This window comes from Accipiter gentilis, chromosome 10, assembly GCF_929443795.1.
Source record: "Accipiter gentilis chromosome 10, bAccGen1.1, whole genome shotgun sequence".
In the NCBI taxonomy this organism is placed as follows: Eukaryota; Metazoa; Chordata; class Aves; order Accipitriformes; family Accipitridae; genus Astur; species Astur gentilis.
The window spans coordinates 9,857,583-9,876,737 of record NC_064889.1 but is presented as its reverse complement, the minus strand read 5'-3'; the positions used below and the strand labels follow the sequence as shown (position 1 = coordinate 9,876,737).

Genomic DNA, 19,155 nt, shown 5'->3' with positions numbered 1-19,155 from the left:
AGTTGGGACCTATCCACCATCAGAAAGTAGGGATCCATATTCAAGTTTCTGCTCTGTTTGCTTCAGAGCAGGGGTATCAATTTGGCTGCTCTTCAGCTCAGGCAAGTGCTCTGATTATTAGTGACCTTCTGGTTTTGGTGTGCAAATAAATACATGCATCTTTTGTATTGGAATACTTGAAATCATAACTTTTTTTGCAAAGATAAGAAAAACACTAATTGCATAGCTCTTGTCTTTCAGTATTATCTGACCTTACAGACTGCACAAAGAGAAGAAAATTTCCCGCTAGCCAGCAATATAGTATTGTACAGCTTGATGTGTTAAACCAGTCTGCATTTCCCCTTAAGATTCAATCTTTCCCTAAAAATTCAGCACAGTAAGAGGTCGCTGCTACAATAGTTACCTACTCAGTAATATAGTAGTTATCTGCAGTAGTTATCTAGTTGTTGCCAGTTTCAGTCTGGTAATTTCTGTATTTTTAATGCTCTTGAATTAACATTGTTATAGCAGCTGTATTGGAGTAAGCAAAGGCAGGGAACTGGACACTCATAAGACTACCGTTGTTTCTTGATCCCTCATGCAAAACCTGGGTAAATTGGATTTGTGCAGAAGACCTCAAAGGTTTGGGAGGAAAGAAAGAATCCTATATTCAGGCTGTTCATTGAAAAGAAGTGCATAAATAGTTTGCAATTGCTATATGGGTTGATGAATTATAATACTAACCACAAAGTATGAACACACTAGAAGAGAATTCAAACCATAGATATAAACAACTGTAAATCTAAATATAGTATATACGGTAAAACTTCATATATGATGATACAGAGGAACATATCTAGTGTCAGCATCAGATGCTGAAGTGTTCCACAAAGGGGAAAAGTAGCTGTTCTATTTGTCTATGCCTCATGCAAACTTCTCTAATTCTCTGTGCCTCATCTTTTGTAACTGGACAGCGCTCAACTGAGCTGACCCGAAAGGCTAGCTGATTTCTTGAAGTATCAGTCACTGAATCTGATTTCAAAAGGCATTGGTGAGCTCATTTAGGGAAAGACGGGTGGAAAATAGCATGTATTCATCACTTACCTGAGTTTTGCCAAAGCTTGTCTTCAGTTCAAAAAAAAAAAGACAAGTATTCTGCATATTATTCTAAATAAAATAGATTTCCTGCCTCCTATCTTAATGTCAGTCTAGAATTTTATCTGGAAAACACGTGCTGGAAATTGTGGTGAAAAGAATTTATAACAGTGTTCTGCAGCATTTATTTCTGGGCAGTGCCAAGAAAGCATAATGGGAATGAAAATACAGAAACTGAGTAACAAAACACTTCACAACCAAATGCTTATCATATGAGAATTTGAAATGTATTTATTAGTTCTTGTCTACCCAGAAACAGTTTGCCTAGACTTAACACAAACTGCCATATAGAGTTTTCTGTTGCAGTGCTGGGCAGTTTATCTGGTCTGTGTTTAGAAACTGACCTGATTTTAGCCTATGGTGTAAGAGTAGAGGCAAAACCCTTTTATACAGGACAAAAAAATACGGTTGTCAGCCAATTTACAGGCTATTACTACAGAAACATTTCTGTACCTCTTCACCTCCACTTCACCCCTTTAGAGCACCTCTTTATAAAAAGCTTTCAAAACCACAATTCTTCAACTTTTCCTTATGCTAAAGTTCTTCAACTCTTTCTCAGACTTAAATCAGTTGGCAAGCAAGAAACAAAACATCCAGCTGGATTAGTGTCCCCAACATGATGCAAACTTGAGAATGTTTGTTCACTCGGTTATATGATGTAGTGAGAGAGGTAGGACAGGACAGAACCCTAGGGTCCTCATTTTATACCAAGCTGTCTTTTAAAGTCAACATGAGTTACTAAAACCACTATGAAAATACTTTGTAAAGCAGATTTGATTATGGCATAATGAAGGATAGCCACGTCCTGTAGAAACACCTTTAGCCCCTCAAGTGGAGATAGCAGGAGGAAAAAACTGCAAAGGGCTCACTCTGTTGGACTGATTCCACGTCTACTGTCAGATAATTGGGAGACGCTCAAGTCTCAGGAGGGAGAACAGATTTTGTAAGAGCATGAAAGAGGGAGGCATCAATATAGTACTAAGCTGAGAACCCTCTGATCACCCTCAGAAGCTATCAGGTTCTCAGAGCCATCAAACACGGGGGCGGTGCTTCCTGTATAAAAAACATGCTAATAACATGCCCCTATTGGATGTCATACTATGGCTTATCTCGCACATCTGATATTTCTGGAGCAGCCCATTCTGGGAGAGTTTCTGGCATAAAGTTGACCTTTGTAGAAGTATGACTTGTTGCCAGGGAGAGAGCTGGATCTCCTTCCTACCTACGTGCTTACTTATGGAGGGAGCATAGCACCACCAACACGTTCCTGACAAGTCTGAGGAGGGCTTGCTGTGCCACAGGGCTGTAGAATAACTTAATTCCATGCAATACTGAAAAATCCCCTGTTCTGCAGATGCAATCCGTCCCCAAATGTTAATGTTAATATGTAGAGAATTAAAGAGTCATCACAATGAAAAGACAGAGAATCTTGCATGTAGCAGTTTTAGTACTTGCTAGCCACACAACAAAACTTAACCCTGTGTGCTTGAAAACTCATCGGCATGTCTGGTTCACGTCCTGTTCATCAATTCTTTATTACGCACATCTAAACCACTTTATTTTTCACAGAGACCATGTCAAGGTATTAAAAAGCTGGGAAAAATATTTCTAATGGCTGTTTTTTTTAAGGAAGCATAGGCTGACTCCCAACATTGAAGTCACAATAGATACTGCTGCACATCTTACATGAAAACATGGCATCGTGTAATTTTCATCACCAAATATTATCTTTTCTGACCAGTGAAAAACAACATTGCCTCAGTGTGCTACATCAGGTGTACAGATCGGAAGGACTTAACACACGGTTTTCTGCTCACTTCAGTAAACTTACCAGCGAAATATTTCACAAGTTTCAGTAATTCTGCTAAATAATCAAATACATGAAAATTACGTGGGTAGTATCTGTTTCATCTATGTTCTTGGAAGGAGCGTCATAGTAATTCCAAGGATAATCAAGTGTTTTAAAGATTAATGAATAATAACTTTATTTTTTTCCGGTAAATATTACAAATCTTTAACAAAAAGTGTTTAGGGATTCCTGGAATTTTAGCGTATTCTATCCTAACAAAACTGTCTATTTCCCAATTAACTCCTAAATGGTGAAGATTTTACATTCAGAGACAGCTGTAATAAAGAGTTCAAGAATTCTGTGTCCTGGTTGGGTATTTAAAATTCTCAGCTAACAAGCAGGAGAGAGGATGCTAGGAATGCTTACAGAGGTCTGATTTTACAAGGTTTGGGGTTGGGTTTGGGTTTGGTTTTTGTTTTATTTTGGTTTGGTTTTTTTTCCAAAGTGCTTTAGTCTGATGTTGTTTATGGAAGTTGTTTGTCATCTACGACATGAAGCGACCATTCCCCCAAAAGAAAGAATCAAGTTACAATCCATTATTTCATTTTTGATTGTTTTTCTTTGTAATAGGTGGGAAAGTAGATCCTGGATAAAAGTCCTGCCCAAGACAAGACTCCAAGCTGAAGACTCCAATTATGTATAAATAACTTGTATTTCCTGCAGAGAAAGAGAAAAAGGAGGGAAAAGCCAGACAGAGAGACAGAGACAGAGGATATGCCAAGTGAAACACTCAATACCTGTCCTAAACCAAATTTCTCTCAAAAGCAACCAGGAGTTATCCAATATCTGAAAACCAAGCTTAGAAGAAACATGCTGCTGTTGTTTTTGGCTTATTATTGAAATACAATAACTTTCTTTTACTTGTTCTATTAGTATAAAATATGTAACATCTTACATATTTCTGAGAAGATGGCACTATATATTCTGAACGATTAGAAGTTACTATCCAGCTTACAGTTCTCACAGATAGGAAGATATGACTGCTGATGACTGTTACCTTTTCCAAAGATTTTTAGAACCAATTCTCTAGTTTTAGAACAGAGTATTATCCACTCTCAAGTATTATCCACTGAATACCCATGAAGCATATTTTACACCGAAACAAGCAATAAACAAAATTCATGCCAAATACTATTTGCACAGTATGATTGCTCCCAAAGCGTAACACCGCACAACCCCAAATAACTATATTCCTTATTTATTTAAACTATTTTCAAATAAATTATATGCAAGAAACCACATGCATCTTTTAATTTGCATATTGCAGTTTGCATTAAACTGTAATGAAATCTAAAATAGTTGACTTCCCTCTGAAACATTCTTCAGGAACATGGAATTGCTGTAACAAATTAGAGGACAAATTAGTTTTGGCACCCACTTAAAAAAGAGAAAAGATGAAAAGCTTTTAAAGTGGTGATATGGAGGAAAAAATTACACTACATCGGCCAAAATGAGTTTCCTATCAGCTTTAAAGCTCCTGAAGTTATATTTCCAGTAGATAAAAATGTTATCACCTTTTTCCAGTGCTGATGTGCTTATTTTCCTATTAAGTTACTCGGTAATTAGAAACAAAGTCTGACACATTGTAATCTGTTTATATAATACATTTGAAACTTTTCCAACAAAAATGAAAACATTCTTTAACTAAAGATGCAAAGACTCAAGACATATAAACGAATTTAAAAATTCAAATTGAATTTACAAACAAATGAGTGATCTTAAAGCCCATTTTAATCAACAAAAACAATTTAGTCCCATAATCTACCCCAGAAAACCAGCAGATTTTTCTACATCAACCCAATGGGTTTGTTCTTAACCCTCTCCTTATGAAAATTAGTTTTTAAAGGTTAGTAGGAAAAAATACGCCCTCTTGCAATATTGTTCAAGGGTATATTCAAGTATCACGGAAGTTAGTAGAGAGACCTGTTTCAGTGCTGTAACAACCTGGTAGTATTAAGAGCCCTCCAGGAATTGCAAAAGAGTCCCTTGGGCACAGAAGGTAATTCAAGAAAGAAAACATTTTATTTTCTGATTGAGATATACACATATGTATAGTAACTTCCTCAGAAGTACATCAAAAGCAACTGAAACATATTCAAGAGGTACTGATTTTGCACTGAAGATAAAGCCCAACACCTCTGTAGAAAAATACTACGTTTAAAGAGAAGCGCAAAGCCAGTCCCAGAAGATCTAATTTGCTTTTCTATTATCCTGTGGTTTTTCAGATGATTACAGGGCTAAAAATCCGTTTCCTTTATTACAGACTCAAGGCAGTCTTTCAGTAGGTTTTTTTTCATCTCTACACTCAAGTTGGGTATGGCAGAATGAAACTGATTTTAAGCAAAATCCCTCCTTTGGGGGGACAGCCCTGATTTTCCCTGCCAGAACAAACGAACACAACTTACCTTGGTGTATTTGATTTCAAGGTTGAGAGTGGGAGAAGGCAGCAGATGCAGAGATGCCATCAGAGCTGCAGGATCTGCCTTCACCTCCCCTGGCATCTCGATTTTACTGGAAGTCATAGTCGTGGGGGCTTTTATAGTACCACCAAGCCCCCCGCTCTGACCTGATGTCGTGTTGTGTTTTGGGTTGGTGTCCCCCCCCCCCCCCCCACCACCTCCAAAGACCAGCGCTGAAGACGTTGCTCTCGTCCTCTGTATATAGGCAGGTGTCAAGCCGGGTCTCTTCTTATTGGACATGGGGGCAGAGGCAGGGGGGCAGGTCCATCCTACCTAGGGCGATAGCGGCACAGCCCCGCTCACTCGCGCGGCGCAGCCGCGGCGCCCCGCCGCCCCCCCCCGGCCCGGCCCGGCCCGGCCCGAGGGCCGGGGAATCCCCCGCCGCCCCGCGGGGGGACGGAGCTCCCCGGCGCGGGTCGCTGCCTCCCGCCCGAGGAGCGGATCTGGGGAACCCGGTCAGCACCGGCGGGGGAGCGAGGGGTCACTGAAACTGTCGCGTTCCCCCCTCGTCTCCCCCGGGCCGGGCGGGGGCCGGCGGGGAGGCGCCGCGTCCGGGAGAGGCCGGCCCCGGCCCCGCGCCGCCCCGGCCGGGGCATCCCGCGGGGAGCCGCGGCGGGGAGGGTGGCGGGGAGGGTGGGCCGCACTCGGGAAGCCCCGGCGAGGCAGGGAGGAGCGCGGGGGACGGCGACCGGGCAGCGGCATCGCCTCGGAGCGCGGCCCCGGGCGGCCGGCTCCCCCCCGGTCGCGGAGCCGCCGCGCGGCCCCTCAAGAGGTCCCAGGCCGAGGCGCGGTGAGGGCACGGGGCCGCCCCGCAGCGCGGCCGCTGGGCCGGCGGGGCGAAGCCTCCGCCTCCGGGGCGGTGTGTCCGTCCCCGCTCCCCGGCCATCCACCGCCGCCCACTACTTTCCCTGCGCGGCCCGCTCTCCCTGCCGGGGACTCCGCGCAGCACCTGGCGGCTGTCGCCGCCGCCCGCTCCCGCCACCGGGCGCTCTATGCGGGGCGCCCGCCGCTCCCCGGACCGCGCCTCGCTTTAATTTTTACGTCAACCGACATCCAAGTCGTTGCGCGACCCCGGCGACGGTGACGGCTGCGCGGAAGACCCAACACCCCCCCCCCCCCGCCGCCCCGGCGGCGCCATCCCCGTCCGCCTGCTGCCACCTGCCGGCCGCGCGCCCGCCGCCGCCCGCCGCTACGGCAGGGGGCCCCCGCCGCCCGCGCCTCCCCTCGCGCTCCGCTGGCCTCGCCCCCGCCGCGCGCCCCGCGGAGGGCGGCTGCCACCCGCGCCCCGCGCCCCGCGCCCCGCTCCGACGCCCCGCGGCGCCTCCCCCACGCCGCGGCGGCTCCTCCCGCCCAGGGCGGCGTTCCTCGGCTCGGTCCCCGTCGGGCGCCGAGGCCCCCGCTCTCCAGCAGGCCGGCGGTGCTGGGCGTGCTCCTCGCCCTGCGTGCCCCCGGCCTGCGCTGTCCTAGGGCCGGGAGCGCCCTTCCCCTGGGTCGGGGGGGGTGGGGTGGGGGGGGTGGGTGTCGGTCGTGCTTATCCAGGGTTTCTCCTTCTCCCTTTGCGCAGGAGCGCCGTACGCCTTTCCTCGCTGCCGCTTGCGAGGTCCCGTGCTTGGGTCCCTCGGGCTCCGGGCTGCGCAGCCCTACCTTTCCCCCGACCTGCGCGACGGCCCCCCCTCCCGCAGGGTTGGGGGCACTGCCCCTGCAGCCCCGCCCGCCGCTGAGGGTGCGCGGCCGCCTGGAGGCGCAGGGCCTTGGGGGTCGCGCAGCGAGGGCAGCCAGGCGCACCTCTGTTTCCAAGTGGCGCTCGGGAAAGAAGGCAATGAGGAGGAGCAGGCGCTCGCTCCAGGGCAAGTCCTGCAGGTCAGCTGCGGCTTTCTCTCATCCTGAAGGTTCTTTGCAAAAGGAAGGGGGCCTAAAAGGCAGAATAATTTGCTGGAGCAACAGCCACCTGTTCCCGGCTGTTATCTTGGGGTGCCTCTTAGTGGGAGGCCACGCCAGGCAGGAGGTTGGGCGTGCCATACATTGGGCTGCTGGGAAGTCAGCAGCCAAGTAGAGCCAGATCCAGTACCTACTGTCTCAAAGTCATCATGTGTACCGCAAGCAACACGGGTACAGTGGACATCCGTCCTAGCTTGCTGGTTGAAACAGCAGATGGCTTGAGCTTGTGCTCTGACTGGGCTGACGGACATCAGAAATTTACAGCCAAAGCCTTACACTCTCTCTGGTCAAAACTTCTAGGCAGAACACATCTGAAGCCCAGACCATTTTTGTTACTTTAGGCAAAAATCAATGAAGTTCTGCTTACTGATGCAAACACTCCCAACGTTTTGAAACCGATCAGATGTCATGTTTTGAAGTTATCACGTTGCAGACAGATAAACAGAGAAAGGACACCAAAGCTACAGCTGTCCAAAGCTGGCAAAACAAAGCAGCAGGAAATATACCACGTGACCTTTCTATTGACCTAGTCAAGAATAAACAATGGGATCTGGCCAGTCTTGATTTTGTTACAATATCCGTTTGTTGATTCCATAGATATTCCTTGCTCCATGTTTTACGAGTTTGCAGACAATTGAAAAGACTGTTCCAGCGTTCTCTTGGTGTCTGTACAAGAGCACGGGACAAAGGTTGCTTCTGCACAGACAGGCAGCACAAGATAGAGTGCCATTTAAGTCATTTCAGGGTTAACATACATATTTCTGTAAATTTCCAGCTCAATAATGACGAAGGAGACTGCAGATTTTGCTTTCTCTCCTTTTTCATCTTTTTTTTTTTTTTCCCCTGACAGAGGAAATGGATCCATAATACTGTGCTGTAATGTGACATGCAGAGCTGTCAAACTGTGACACTTGGGATGAGTGAGACTTTTCAACGTCAGAAATTCAATTTTTAATGGCACACTGGCAACACAGACCTAACACTTCATCACAAGAATGACATCTTCTAAAAGCTGTTTTAAAATAAATCAGAGTGGGGATGTGCTCCTTTAAAAAAGGGACTGCATTTAAACAAGCTTCAGGAATGAGAAAACTGTGTAACAGTTTCCTTATTAAATCAAGTCAATAAAGTTCAAAAGATTTTGGTGAGAAGGGATTCCAGTGCATGTGGAGATGCAGCTCTCCACATAATCTGGAGCTGCTTAAGCAACCTCCATTAACTACTTGTCATACAAACCACATTCCTCTTACATCTAAAAGCAATTCAGTTTGCGAAAGCACTCGGAGATGACCACACTTAGGCTAACTGCTGCCTATGCCTCGCTGGCATTCCCCAAGTGGAGAATGGCGCTGCACTTACCACGCTGCAGGCTCCTGGTCGACAGCTAGCCTCAGAGGGCTCCCCGGAAGAACACGTCGGATGTGTGCTGTGCTCTTCCCCACAGCGAGTGACCAACCACAGTTCCTCTTCCACCACCTGGGGAGACAATGATGTAGGCCTTAGTGCCAAGACCACAAGCGGGTTCTCGTCAAGTACAATGGTAGCTTTGCTGAACAGAATTACCAGCAAGGTCTATAACGCTATGCTGGACACGCTGATGAATCCGGCTTCATGAGCTGCTTCAAAGATTCAGCACTACACTGGCTAACTTTATGACAGCAAATTGAGCCACGGTTTCAAATCCTGCAAGTGAATATTTAACGCAATACCTTTGTGGAAGGGATTACTACCCTTATTGCCTTGGACGTTAGGATAATAACTCAGTAATAACAATGAATACAGAAGTAAACCAATTAATTTGTGAAAGAAAAAAGTGAGTCCACCAACTGCCAAGAAGAGAAAGAACAAAAACAATACCCCAGGCTCAGCCCGAGTTCTGTGGTCCCTAAACACCTATGTATGGCAGAGAAACCACTTTTTCTTACTGCAGTCCTGTAGTTTCTGGTTTTATTGTTGTAAATCGGCAATACTAAATCAACTGGCAATTAAGTCAGACTGGCTTATTTTCTCTCACATGAATGGGTTTTAATTAAACTCCTACTTAGACAGCAAATCAGGAAACAAATATGTTCTGGTTTAGATTGTAATGACAAAGATATTGCTGTCTTCACACTTTGTGAAGAAATGGCTGTCAAAGAAATAGCTGTCAAAGAAATGAACAACCACCAAGTGACTGTGTCTCTTACTTCAGTGTTAGAATTTAGGCTAGTATATAGCCACGATAAAAATCATTCCTGAAGGGTTTTATTTTTATATTTAGATCAATCTGAATGTATAAGTTGAAGAAGTACCTTTGTTTCATTTACAAGTCTCAATTTCTCCACCCACCCCCAGCAACTGGTATTATTTATAGACAAAGACATAGACATTGTTTATGCAAACACCATCTGATGGAAACAGGACCTGTGGTAGCTAGAGAGGGCGCAAAAGACAGAGCTGTGATGCTGAAGACAATACAGTTGTAATTAAGGCATTCCTGGGTTGCTCAGAGTACTGGCATTTTTCTGCTCTATACTACTGTGTCCCCACTGCCTAGAGGAAGTCATAAAACTAGAGGATTGGGTGAACTATTTGTATCTCAAATACCTCTTTTGGGCAGAGTAGCTGTACCAAAGCATATACTGATACACCACTGAAATGGACAGTGGCTACAGCAACTCCAACAACACAAAGCTCTTTGTTCTTACTACAAATTTGTGAATATTTCTTATGCTCCTTAGTGAGCTCCAGACTCTAAGCACTTTGTCACACACATGAAGGAACTGAATCACGTCATTCTGTCAGATGCTTCCAGTGATTCATTTCAAGATCAACTTCAAAACCTGCCCCAAAATTATTTCAGTCTGACCCATAAGTTCTTTTTTTATATATATTTCTCTCAGCTGTCCCACTACCATTTAGCAAGGATATCCCTAGTTCCTCATACAAATTCAGCATTGATTGAGAGACCCTATTCCTGTGTACCCTTTGCCTCCTGCCTCCGTAAAGGTCCCTTCCTATTTCTTATGTGCTTTATATAAATCACTTTTGGAAGAAAAATAGGGACTGAAAATAAATTTCCACTAAGTTATTTTTCAGCTCAGATTTCCACTTACGATATCTGAACTTCATTTTCTGGTATATACAGTAAAAGCTTCAGCCTCAGGTGTCCTATTTTAATTGCCTGCTATTTTCATTACTGACCATGATGGCAGCAAATGCTCTTCAGGAGATACTTGTATTTTAATTTATCTGCAAACATAAATCACACATTATAGCACTTTTTTCCTCTAGGTTAATTGAATCAATTCTCTAAATGTTTCTAAGCCTGATCATTTGAAAAAGGCTCACTGTTTGAAATATCTTAAGAATTATGGCCCTTGAATCGTGTGCAGGATGGTATCAGTCCTTGCTCCAAAGATATTTTATACATATAAGGTAAAAATATTGTTATACACATAAGCAATATTGCCTGTAAAGCAACACTCACAATACTGTGATGATCCTATAAAATATTGTTTCAGAATTTTTTCAAATATCCCAGTGAATTAATTGTCTTAATATTATAAATCTTATTAAAAATTGTTTAAGAATAAGTCTGGATATATTTGAAGTTCTAAAGAGAGAAAAGAAAATCTACTTTTATTTTTCTTATTTCTACATTACCTTTAACATAAAAAAATAAAATAAATGCTAATGTCAAGAACAACCGTTTTTATCGCTGAAATTCATGAATGGCTAATGAAGAAAACTTGATTTAACATAATTCTTACTAACAAGGAGTCAAATGGATCAGTTTTCTTACCTGTGATATTGGCCATTTTATGCCCAGTAGAACTTAATTGCTGCTACGGTAAATTCAGTCCTAAACTGAAACTCAAATTTAAGGATTTAAGCAAACCACAAATAATTCAGTGACAGTGATAAAGCAGAACATGCTTGGAAAGACTGTCAGTGTTTGGCTTACTTTATAACTGGGTCAGTTTCAAAATTAGTATTATAATTTAAGTCGACAGTTGAAATGTAACATGTCCCTCACTGGACTGTTGTGCAGAATGCTCGTTTTACCAGTAATGGAGTGAGCCTGAGGTGCCGCTCCTTTAGCCTGAAGACTTTCGAGATGATCCAGCTTACAGCTCTTCCTCAGCTGGTCACCACCCTGTGTAAGGCGATCCACAGCAACACAAAGCCATGGGGTGGTTTAGCCCAGTCTCTGCAAAATAGCACTTGTCTTCTCCTGCAGAGTATACATGGCAGTGAGTGACAGTGCCTCCGGAGAGTGCTGTAAAGAATGGGTGCCGTTAACTGTGAAGTTATAGACAATGTGCTCTTGGTTGTAGGAATTCTATTCTGAATTTAAATATATAAAAAAACCTTTCTATTTTTAATTTCTCTTCAGTTTACCTGTTTGAAATGTATTATTTGTATAACGCATCAAGCCTCAAATGGATTGACCTTCTGCTAATATAGATCACCTAATAAATGGATGCAATTAACTAATTCATATTGGAATATTGCACTTTCCAAATCACATTTATCATCACTAAATGTGTGATCTAGTTTGCAAGTTTAAATTTTTTATTATTACCCTTTAAACTAAAGAAATAAGTCTTATATTTAATTACCTGAACTTACATATTCAATTAATAGCTTCATTACCTTAATGAACATAGATACTGCACAGAAGTAACAAAAGATTGCTGCCTGAGTCTGCTCCTAAATACACCCTATAAAGGGTCTGCTGTGAACCTCAGAACAATTATTTCAATTAAAAAATCTTGACTGGGGAGTTCCAAAGGAACTGGGCCTAGCAAACCAATATTCTTATACAGGAGCCTGAGTTAAATTTATCATCTATATTGTTAATACGTAAAAGGAATCCCAGAAGCAAAGCTTATGTTTCTGGAAAGACAGAGGATTTAAACATTCAAATATGAATCATTCTGAATGAAAGGGAATTAAAAGAATGAGAAACAGGCAGACTGGTACCTCACGTACTGAAAGGCACGAACAAACACTCTTGTTGTGGGAGAGAGGGGACAAGCACCAGGAACAGCAGCTCTTACAGAAAATACTTCTCCAACAGAGAGTCAAAGCATGGCTGGATGGCATCCTTGGGGGTCCACATCAAGTGGGAGACAGCTGAAGGTAGGTGGGTTGGCAACTCACATAGAGGAAACATTGTCACTTTCCCGATGGTAATTAGGTTTTAGAAGCATGAATCACCTGTCCTATATAGTTATATCTATTTGCTTGCCAAACACGCTACTTGGCCTGTGTGTTAGTGGAGTCAAACCTGTCACTACCTTTGGCTTTCATGTTAAATCTCTTTTATTAATTAGATAAGCTCAGATCTCCTGCTCTTCACAACCCTACAAGGTAGCCCTAAGTCTCAGGGTGTCTATTGCTATAGGGAATCTGTGCCCTGGAGAAAGATGAAAGGTTTTGACAATGTACCCCATTCAGGTTAAGAAAATGTAGGGCTTCGATCACTGCAAAGCTCATTGGGTATACTTTGAGGTCGTCTTCATGCTACATAGATATATTTACCAAGATATCTTTTGGTTTTAATAGCAAAGGTGAATTTAAAATTTTGATCTCCATTTTGAGGTCTTTTTGTGAAGAATTCAGAAAGGGAAAGAGTTATTTTAAAAGAAACATGCTATGAATAATATTCCCTTACATTTACTTTTCATGTACATTAACTGTTTGAGAAAAGGGAATACGCATTAAAAAAGAGCAGGGAATCGGCTGCAGCAAAGTGTTTGTCTGTACAAAATTGATCTATTCCTTAAAAGCAAAATTCTTCTTGTACTGAAACAAGTCTTTTTCCAGATGCATTCAGAAAGTCAGACCTGCCCATACTGTAACCTACCAGCTAAGCTTATACCAGAAGCGTATCCCAGCACATTCAGAGGGAAGCACAGCCTAGCGCAGCAGGTAACACTGGTGCACGTAACCATCTGTACAGCATTTCCCCAACACTCTCACATTTTGCCAGCACTGACAGTCTTGTCACGGAGCCCTTCGGTGTGGAATGTTGTCTGTGCCCCACTATGCCAGTGTGGCTATTGCAGAGATTAAACCAGCTTGGAAACTCTCAGGGCCTACGTTATACACACGCGTATCTGTACAACAAATTTTAAAATTTACTATTGTAAATTATATAACTACATATAATATAGTTACGCATGCTGTAATATCAGTTATGCACTGAGGCCTAATGGTGTGCTCAGCCAATCAAGATCAAAGAAAAGTTTGGGGTCCTGCTTTAGAGGAAGTCCGATTTAATTCTCCCCCAAATCAGTGTCAGCAACAGCAGACTTCAACAAGCTTTGAATAGGGCCTTAAAGACTATTGGCAAAAAGCTTGAAACACACGTGTGGTGTATTTTTGATCTCATATTCATGATCTGGACTGAAATGTTTTATCTGGACACCAAGATCACAGAAATAGAGAAGAAAGAACAAAGAAATTCTCAAGGGGTCACCTCGTGTGCCTTGCTCCTCCTCCAAGGTAGGCTCAGCTAGATCTGAGCTGCACATTGCAGATGTTTGCCACCATAAGCACTTTTTCACCAGGGACTACAGCAGAGACATAGGCATGATCAGAAAACATGAGATCTAAAGAAACAGGTTTTTTACATACTCAAAAAGCTTAGAATGCTGAATTACTGTGTGTTCAGACCTTCCTCACCTGAATTTTTTTCTTCGAGTTGCCCAGCAGCAGGATCAATCCATAAAGCAGAGAATGTCCTTTAAGGACCACATAGCAGTTTCTGTATGAAAACATAAATATAAATTAGGCAAAGGCATTTGATTGGGGATGTGAATTATAGTAGATGTACACATTCACACTTTGTCTAATTCAACTAAAATCAGCAGATTTAGACTTAAAAATAATTGGTCTCATATTATTGCAATACAAAAAATATGTGGTGCATTTATAGCCTTGGTCTCTCCAGCTGTGTTGGTTTAGGTTTTATTACATCAGTAATAAGAATTTATGTGATACTCTGAATAATGTGCTATTAAAAATTCAGTACAGTATATACTGTTACCCATGGGATTTAAACTGTGGGAGCTATGTGTATTATTCTCTACTTTGCTACTTCTCTATAGGAGTGAAGATTACTATAAAAAGGGTTAGGTTATATGCACTGTGTGAATTCCTGTTCTGCTTGAATCCAGGTGAAGAGAAATAGTTCAGTCCAGACTGACTTGGTGTAAGGGTCCCAAGGGTCTTAGTCTTGCAATCTAAGGTTACACTGATCACACATTCAAGCACGAACAATAATATCAACGTGCTTTTTGATGTCTTTAAAGAATGCCAATAGATTTGTGAGGCATAACCTCCTTTAAGAGAATCCATTTGATGCTTCTACAGAGTATCAGCTTTATCTGTCTGACTATTGATTTTATTCTTTACAACAGTTCATCTAATTTTCCTGGCATAGAAGTCACATTGGCAATTTTGTAGTTCCCATGTTCACCCTTGGAGGACTCTTTTAAAACACCAGTGGATCACTGGTACATTTCCCATTTTCTATTTTGCTGTCATTAGGATTGGGTTCCACAAAAAAGAACCCACTGGGCAATAGCACTTCAGTAGCTGAACATATGAATCCCTTGGCAGAAACACTGCATAGCTCCAGCAATTAGTTACTGTTTAACTTACCAATTTCTCCTGAAGTCTTTCCTACTGACAATTCATTTTAGGACAACTCCTCACACTCAGTCCACCTAACGTTTGGTTCTTTAGCAAGGCAAATAATTCTTTTAGCTTTTTAGCTGTGCAGTTACCCACCTTGAATGCTGCTTCTACATATTCATCCTCTATAGCTTTACTTACTCTTGCAGGACTCCTCTGGTGATGGAATTTGAAAAAGTTTATATTATTACTTCCACATTGTTGGCAAAATCTTAAAATCTTTTTGGTCAGCTCTGTTGTGGTTCTACATTTGATATGACAAAGTTTATGCTTTTTCCATGCTCCTTGCTTATATACAACTTCCATTTTTTAAGGATGTCTGCATTTTCTTTCCTCAAATGACACAGCTGTTGATAGTTATGGTTGGCACTGCCAGTATCCTTACCCTTATGACTCTGGGAGCAGGGCCCATGTGAGGGAAATCAGTAGAAAACAGTAATCGCAATGTATTTTCTTTCCATTGTTCAACCAGGTGGTCCATTACATGTGACCAAAAGGCAGTAACATGGAGCATGGATCACACGGGTTAGTAATGAAGGTCAAAGCTTTCATGGTGTTTATCTTTACATTTTACTTCTCTTTCTTGTAATGCTATGTATATATTTGTTAGATTTAGGAAATGTTTTTAGAACCTCTTTCTGAATGCAATAAAAGGAGAAACTTAATTCAAGTTTTCTGTGCTGCCTCCTTTTCTATTTGAAGATGATTCCAAAGTGTAGCAGTGACTTTAAATTGCCAAACGTTGAAGGATTTAGCAAGTGAGCAATCATCCCCTATGTACTCTGTTCTTCTATACTTTCTTAGGGCATATGCTTGAATCTAGTTATGGAGCTGAGGACGACCTTTGGTCCAACTTAGCATCACAGTTCTTATTAATGGAGTTAAATCATATGATTTCTATAAAGTATTGAAGAAAATCTGAAGAAAGCAAATTTAAAATATATGTATTTGTGTCAGTTCTCCACCCTGTAAAGACAGAAAATTGTTATAAGGAAGGCAATTTGATCCGGAAAAATGAGTAGGGGTTTCTGTCTCTGACATGTTATTGCCCTATTTTTAGTTGAAAAATAGCACTAATGCCTTCACGCCTGTTATGAGACTAAACTAAGAGGTATCTGCATACTCCTTTGTGAGGGAAACCTGCATCTGCATAAAGGAAAGAACTGCTATGGACAAACAACCGAAAATTGCTTTCATAAACGTATTTATTTATTTCTCATTTTCCTGGAAGAGAGGAAGTGGTTTATCTCATTCCTGCTGTAATGAACGGCCTCTCCAGCATCCTCCCTCAGTTCTACTGTATACATAATTCTGAAAGACTTATTTCACAGACATAATAAACATATTCTTCAGCATGCTGTGATAATTAAGGTCATGAATAATATCTTTGTTTTGCAGTGGTGTAGGGTAAAGGTTTTCAAACTGCCATACACAGGCTATTTTCAGGGGCTTCCCAGAGGCAGTTTGCAGCTGTCTGTGCAAGTGCAGACCCGCACTACAGGCTGGTCCTGTAGCGCAGGACCTGTAGCACTCCTACAACAGAGCATGCCTGCTGCTGCGCAGGTGCTTACCCTGGCTCATGCAGCACCAGTACAGATGCAATCATCTCATAATTCATCAGCTCTGTGGCTTTCCACAGGCCAACATTTTCCAAATCAGCTAAAGGCAGAGTGGTATTTGAATGCAGTGGTAGAGAAAGATGAGTAAAAAGACACAGAAAAGCAATTAAATATTAAAATTGGGTGGTGGGGGTGAACAGGGTGGGTTAAGGACTGAAACTGATGGTGGTGAATACAGCTGCAGGGAGCATGCATCGGGTCCTAGCTTGGGGCAAGTAAGAGCACTGATGGGATAACAGAAATGGCCCATTTGCCCAATCCTGTAAAGCTCTGTCCTATTCACAGCAGACAACAGTACTGACAGGCCTAAACATATTTACCACCAAGGTGAAAAAGGTTTAAAGATACAAACCAAGGCACTGAGCATCTACAAACACATGCCAAAATAATCTACCAGAGCTGGGCTAAGGTTTTGGTATCAAGTCAAATAACAGAAAATACTTGTAAATCAACCAGACGGCATGTTAGTCAAGACAGTATGACATCTGATAAAACCATTCAAGATGCTTAAGAGATTAAGACAGTAATATTTTTCTCTAGGAGGCCCAATTCTTTGAGATATTCAGCAACTTCATGTCTTAAGACCATGAAAAATAATATTATAACATTTCATATTGTAGCACCTATGCACTTTTAAGCTAAACATATTGGAGACATATAGTCACGCAGTGCCTCACTTGCCTATACTGCATTATAGGGAGCCACTGGACTGAAGCAGATTTCATTAAAAGTTCCTAATTTATTCTGCCTCGTTGTTTTTTTGTAAACGGGGTGGGTCACTAGAGAGCAAGGCATTTAGTCCAAAAAGAGTATTGTGAGTGAATATACAAATTCAACAAGTTAAGATTCCTCATTAGACACTGAAATCCCTCAGAAGTGACAGGATAGGAACTTTTGTTTACAGGGTAGAGCACAGTATTCTCACAAGCATTCATTCTCTTTCACAACCTCCCCTTGAATATTTTTTGGACAGCCAATAGCAGCATAGTTTAAATCCCAATCTAGGTCAGAGAGAAATTTTCAACCATATTTTGGTTCCTTATTTTGTGGTTTCTCTTTTTGCCTTTCTTTTTGATCAGGGTGGCAGGAACAACTTTTTATTCATTTTTACAAAAAAAAAAAAAAAAAAGTAACATAGCAGAAAAGGTAATGATTAATCCATTCTGCAAGAAAAAAAAAGTTCTGATTGTGAACTTACTGGCATTATCTAACCAGTATAAATAGAAGTGTACTCAGAGAAGGCACAGGATGGAAAACTCATGATGAATTGTTAGGGCATGTTGAGTTGGTTCTGTCAATGCCTGCAGTCAGATGATTTCACTGGCTGTACAAGATGAAATCTCATATTTCAATGTATAAGTGAAAGTGTGAAAGTTCAACTGAAGCAGGGACAAATACAGAACAATTTTTGTGTGTATTTGTAACTAGGGCACCAGAGCAATAGAGGAAGCCAAAATGAGCCGGAAAAGCAAAAGGAGTTTAAAGGAGAAATTAGCCTTGAAGAACAGCTTGGTTAAAGAAGCCCTCTCAGAATTCCTGGGAACTTTTATATTGATAGTAAGTGTCAGCTGCTTTCCTTTCTTCCTACTAATCTAATGTTGGACAGTGCTTGTAAGGGGACACGTATGCTTTTTCTTGTACTGTACCAGAAGCGTGGTTACTGCCTGACAAACATTGTACAGCCTTGAATTAATTGCTTCTATTTATGGTAAGTTTGTAATTCCTTTCTTCACCTGATGTAATTATCAATGGCTATTAAAAACAGGTAGCTTTAGATATTACAATTGTCTGATAAGCATTTGATTTCATATAGGAACAGAACTTCAGTGAACCACCATGTTCTGAAAAATCCAGATATGCACAATGAACATTAATAATACTCTTGCTTTTGTTTTTTAAAAACTCAGCACTTTATTCTACTTTCACTTCTATGCAGAACTTCCATTTGCTTTAACAAACATAGTGTTTTGCACATTAAGAGAATTTTAGCTGAGTTATTTTTCTGTGCAATATAGAAATTTAGCTGTATGATTTGTAGTGAATTTATTGGGAGTTGCATTGCCAAATCTTCAGAGATTTTGTAAGTTAACTATTTTTTTTTCTTTTTAACTGTTCTACATAAATTATACAGTTACTTGGTCCTGTAGAACGCTACAATTTAGGCAAATACCAAACCTCCCAATTTTCATACCCCCAGATTTTTTAAACTTAATTTCTTGCTCAATTTTTCTGTGCATTTCGCACTGGGACACAGAGCTCTACCCTGTGATTTACCAGGGTAGAGAGCAGGCTCAGTAGCAGAGCTGGAAGTCAAGCAGCTAGAGTATTTATGCCAAACTCTTTCTTCCTCCTTTTAGTCTGAACAAGACAGTCTTGCTTATTGATAAATATTTTATCATAGTGAAAGGACAGGAAAAAAAAAGAAGCAGGCATAGTACTGACATAGTCTATTCTATAACTGTAACTA

At 41.8% G+C, this 19,155-nt stretch overlaps 2 protein-coding genes across 6 annotated transcripts in view; one reads left to right on the top strand and one right to left on the bottom strand.

Annotated features, from left to right (window-relative positions):
- The window catches only part of ALDH1A2 (aldehyde dehydrogenase 1 family member A2), a 79,776-nt gene that overhangs the window by 51,575 nt on the left and 9,046 nt on the right, over positions 1 to 19,155 (bottom strand). The window contains exons 2-3 of one of the 2 annotated variants that reach the window (XM_049812231.1): positions 14,056 to 14,137; positions 8,740 to 8,856 (exon numbers count right to left, since the gene is read on the bottom strand). In XM_049812231.1, coding sequence (XP_049668188.1) covers positions 8,740 to 8,856; positions 14,056 to 14,137 — 199 coding nt within the window. Of the gene's footprint in view, positions 1 to 5,388; positions 5,578 to 8,739; positions 8,857 to 14,055; positions 14,138 to 19,155 lie in introns of those variants that run through there. The other variant, XM_049812232.1, reaches the window with a different exon arrangement.
- AQP9 (aquaporin 9) overlaps positions 17,885 to 19,155 on the top strand; it is a 28,175-nt gene continuing 26,904 nt past the window's right edge. Inside the window, exons 1-2 of one of the 4 annotated variants that reach the window (XM_049812240.1) lie at positions 18,228 to 18,245; positions 18,338 to 18,396. Coding sequence is in view for 2 of the 4 variants with exons in the window: in XM_049812238.1 (XP_049668195.1) it covers positions 18,144 to 18,245 (102 nt within the window). In the remaining 2 variants the exon portion in view is untranslated. Of the gene's footprint in view, positions 18,246 to 18,337; positions 18,397 to 19,155 lie in introns of all 4 variants that reach the window. The other 3 variants (XM_049812239.1, XM_049812238.1, XM_049812241.1) reach the window with 3 other exon arrangements.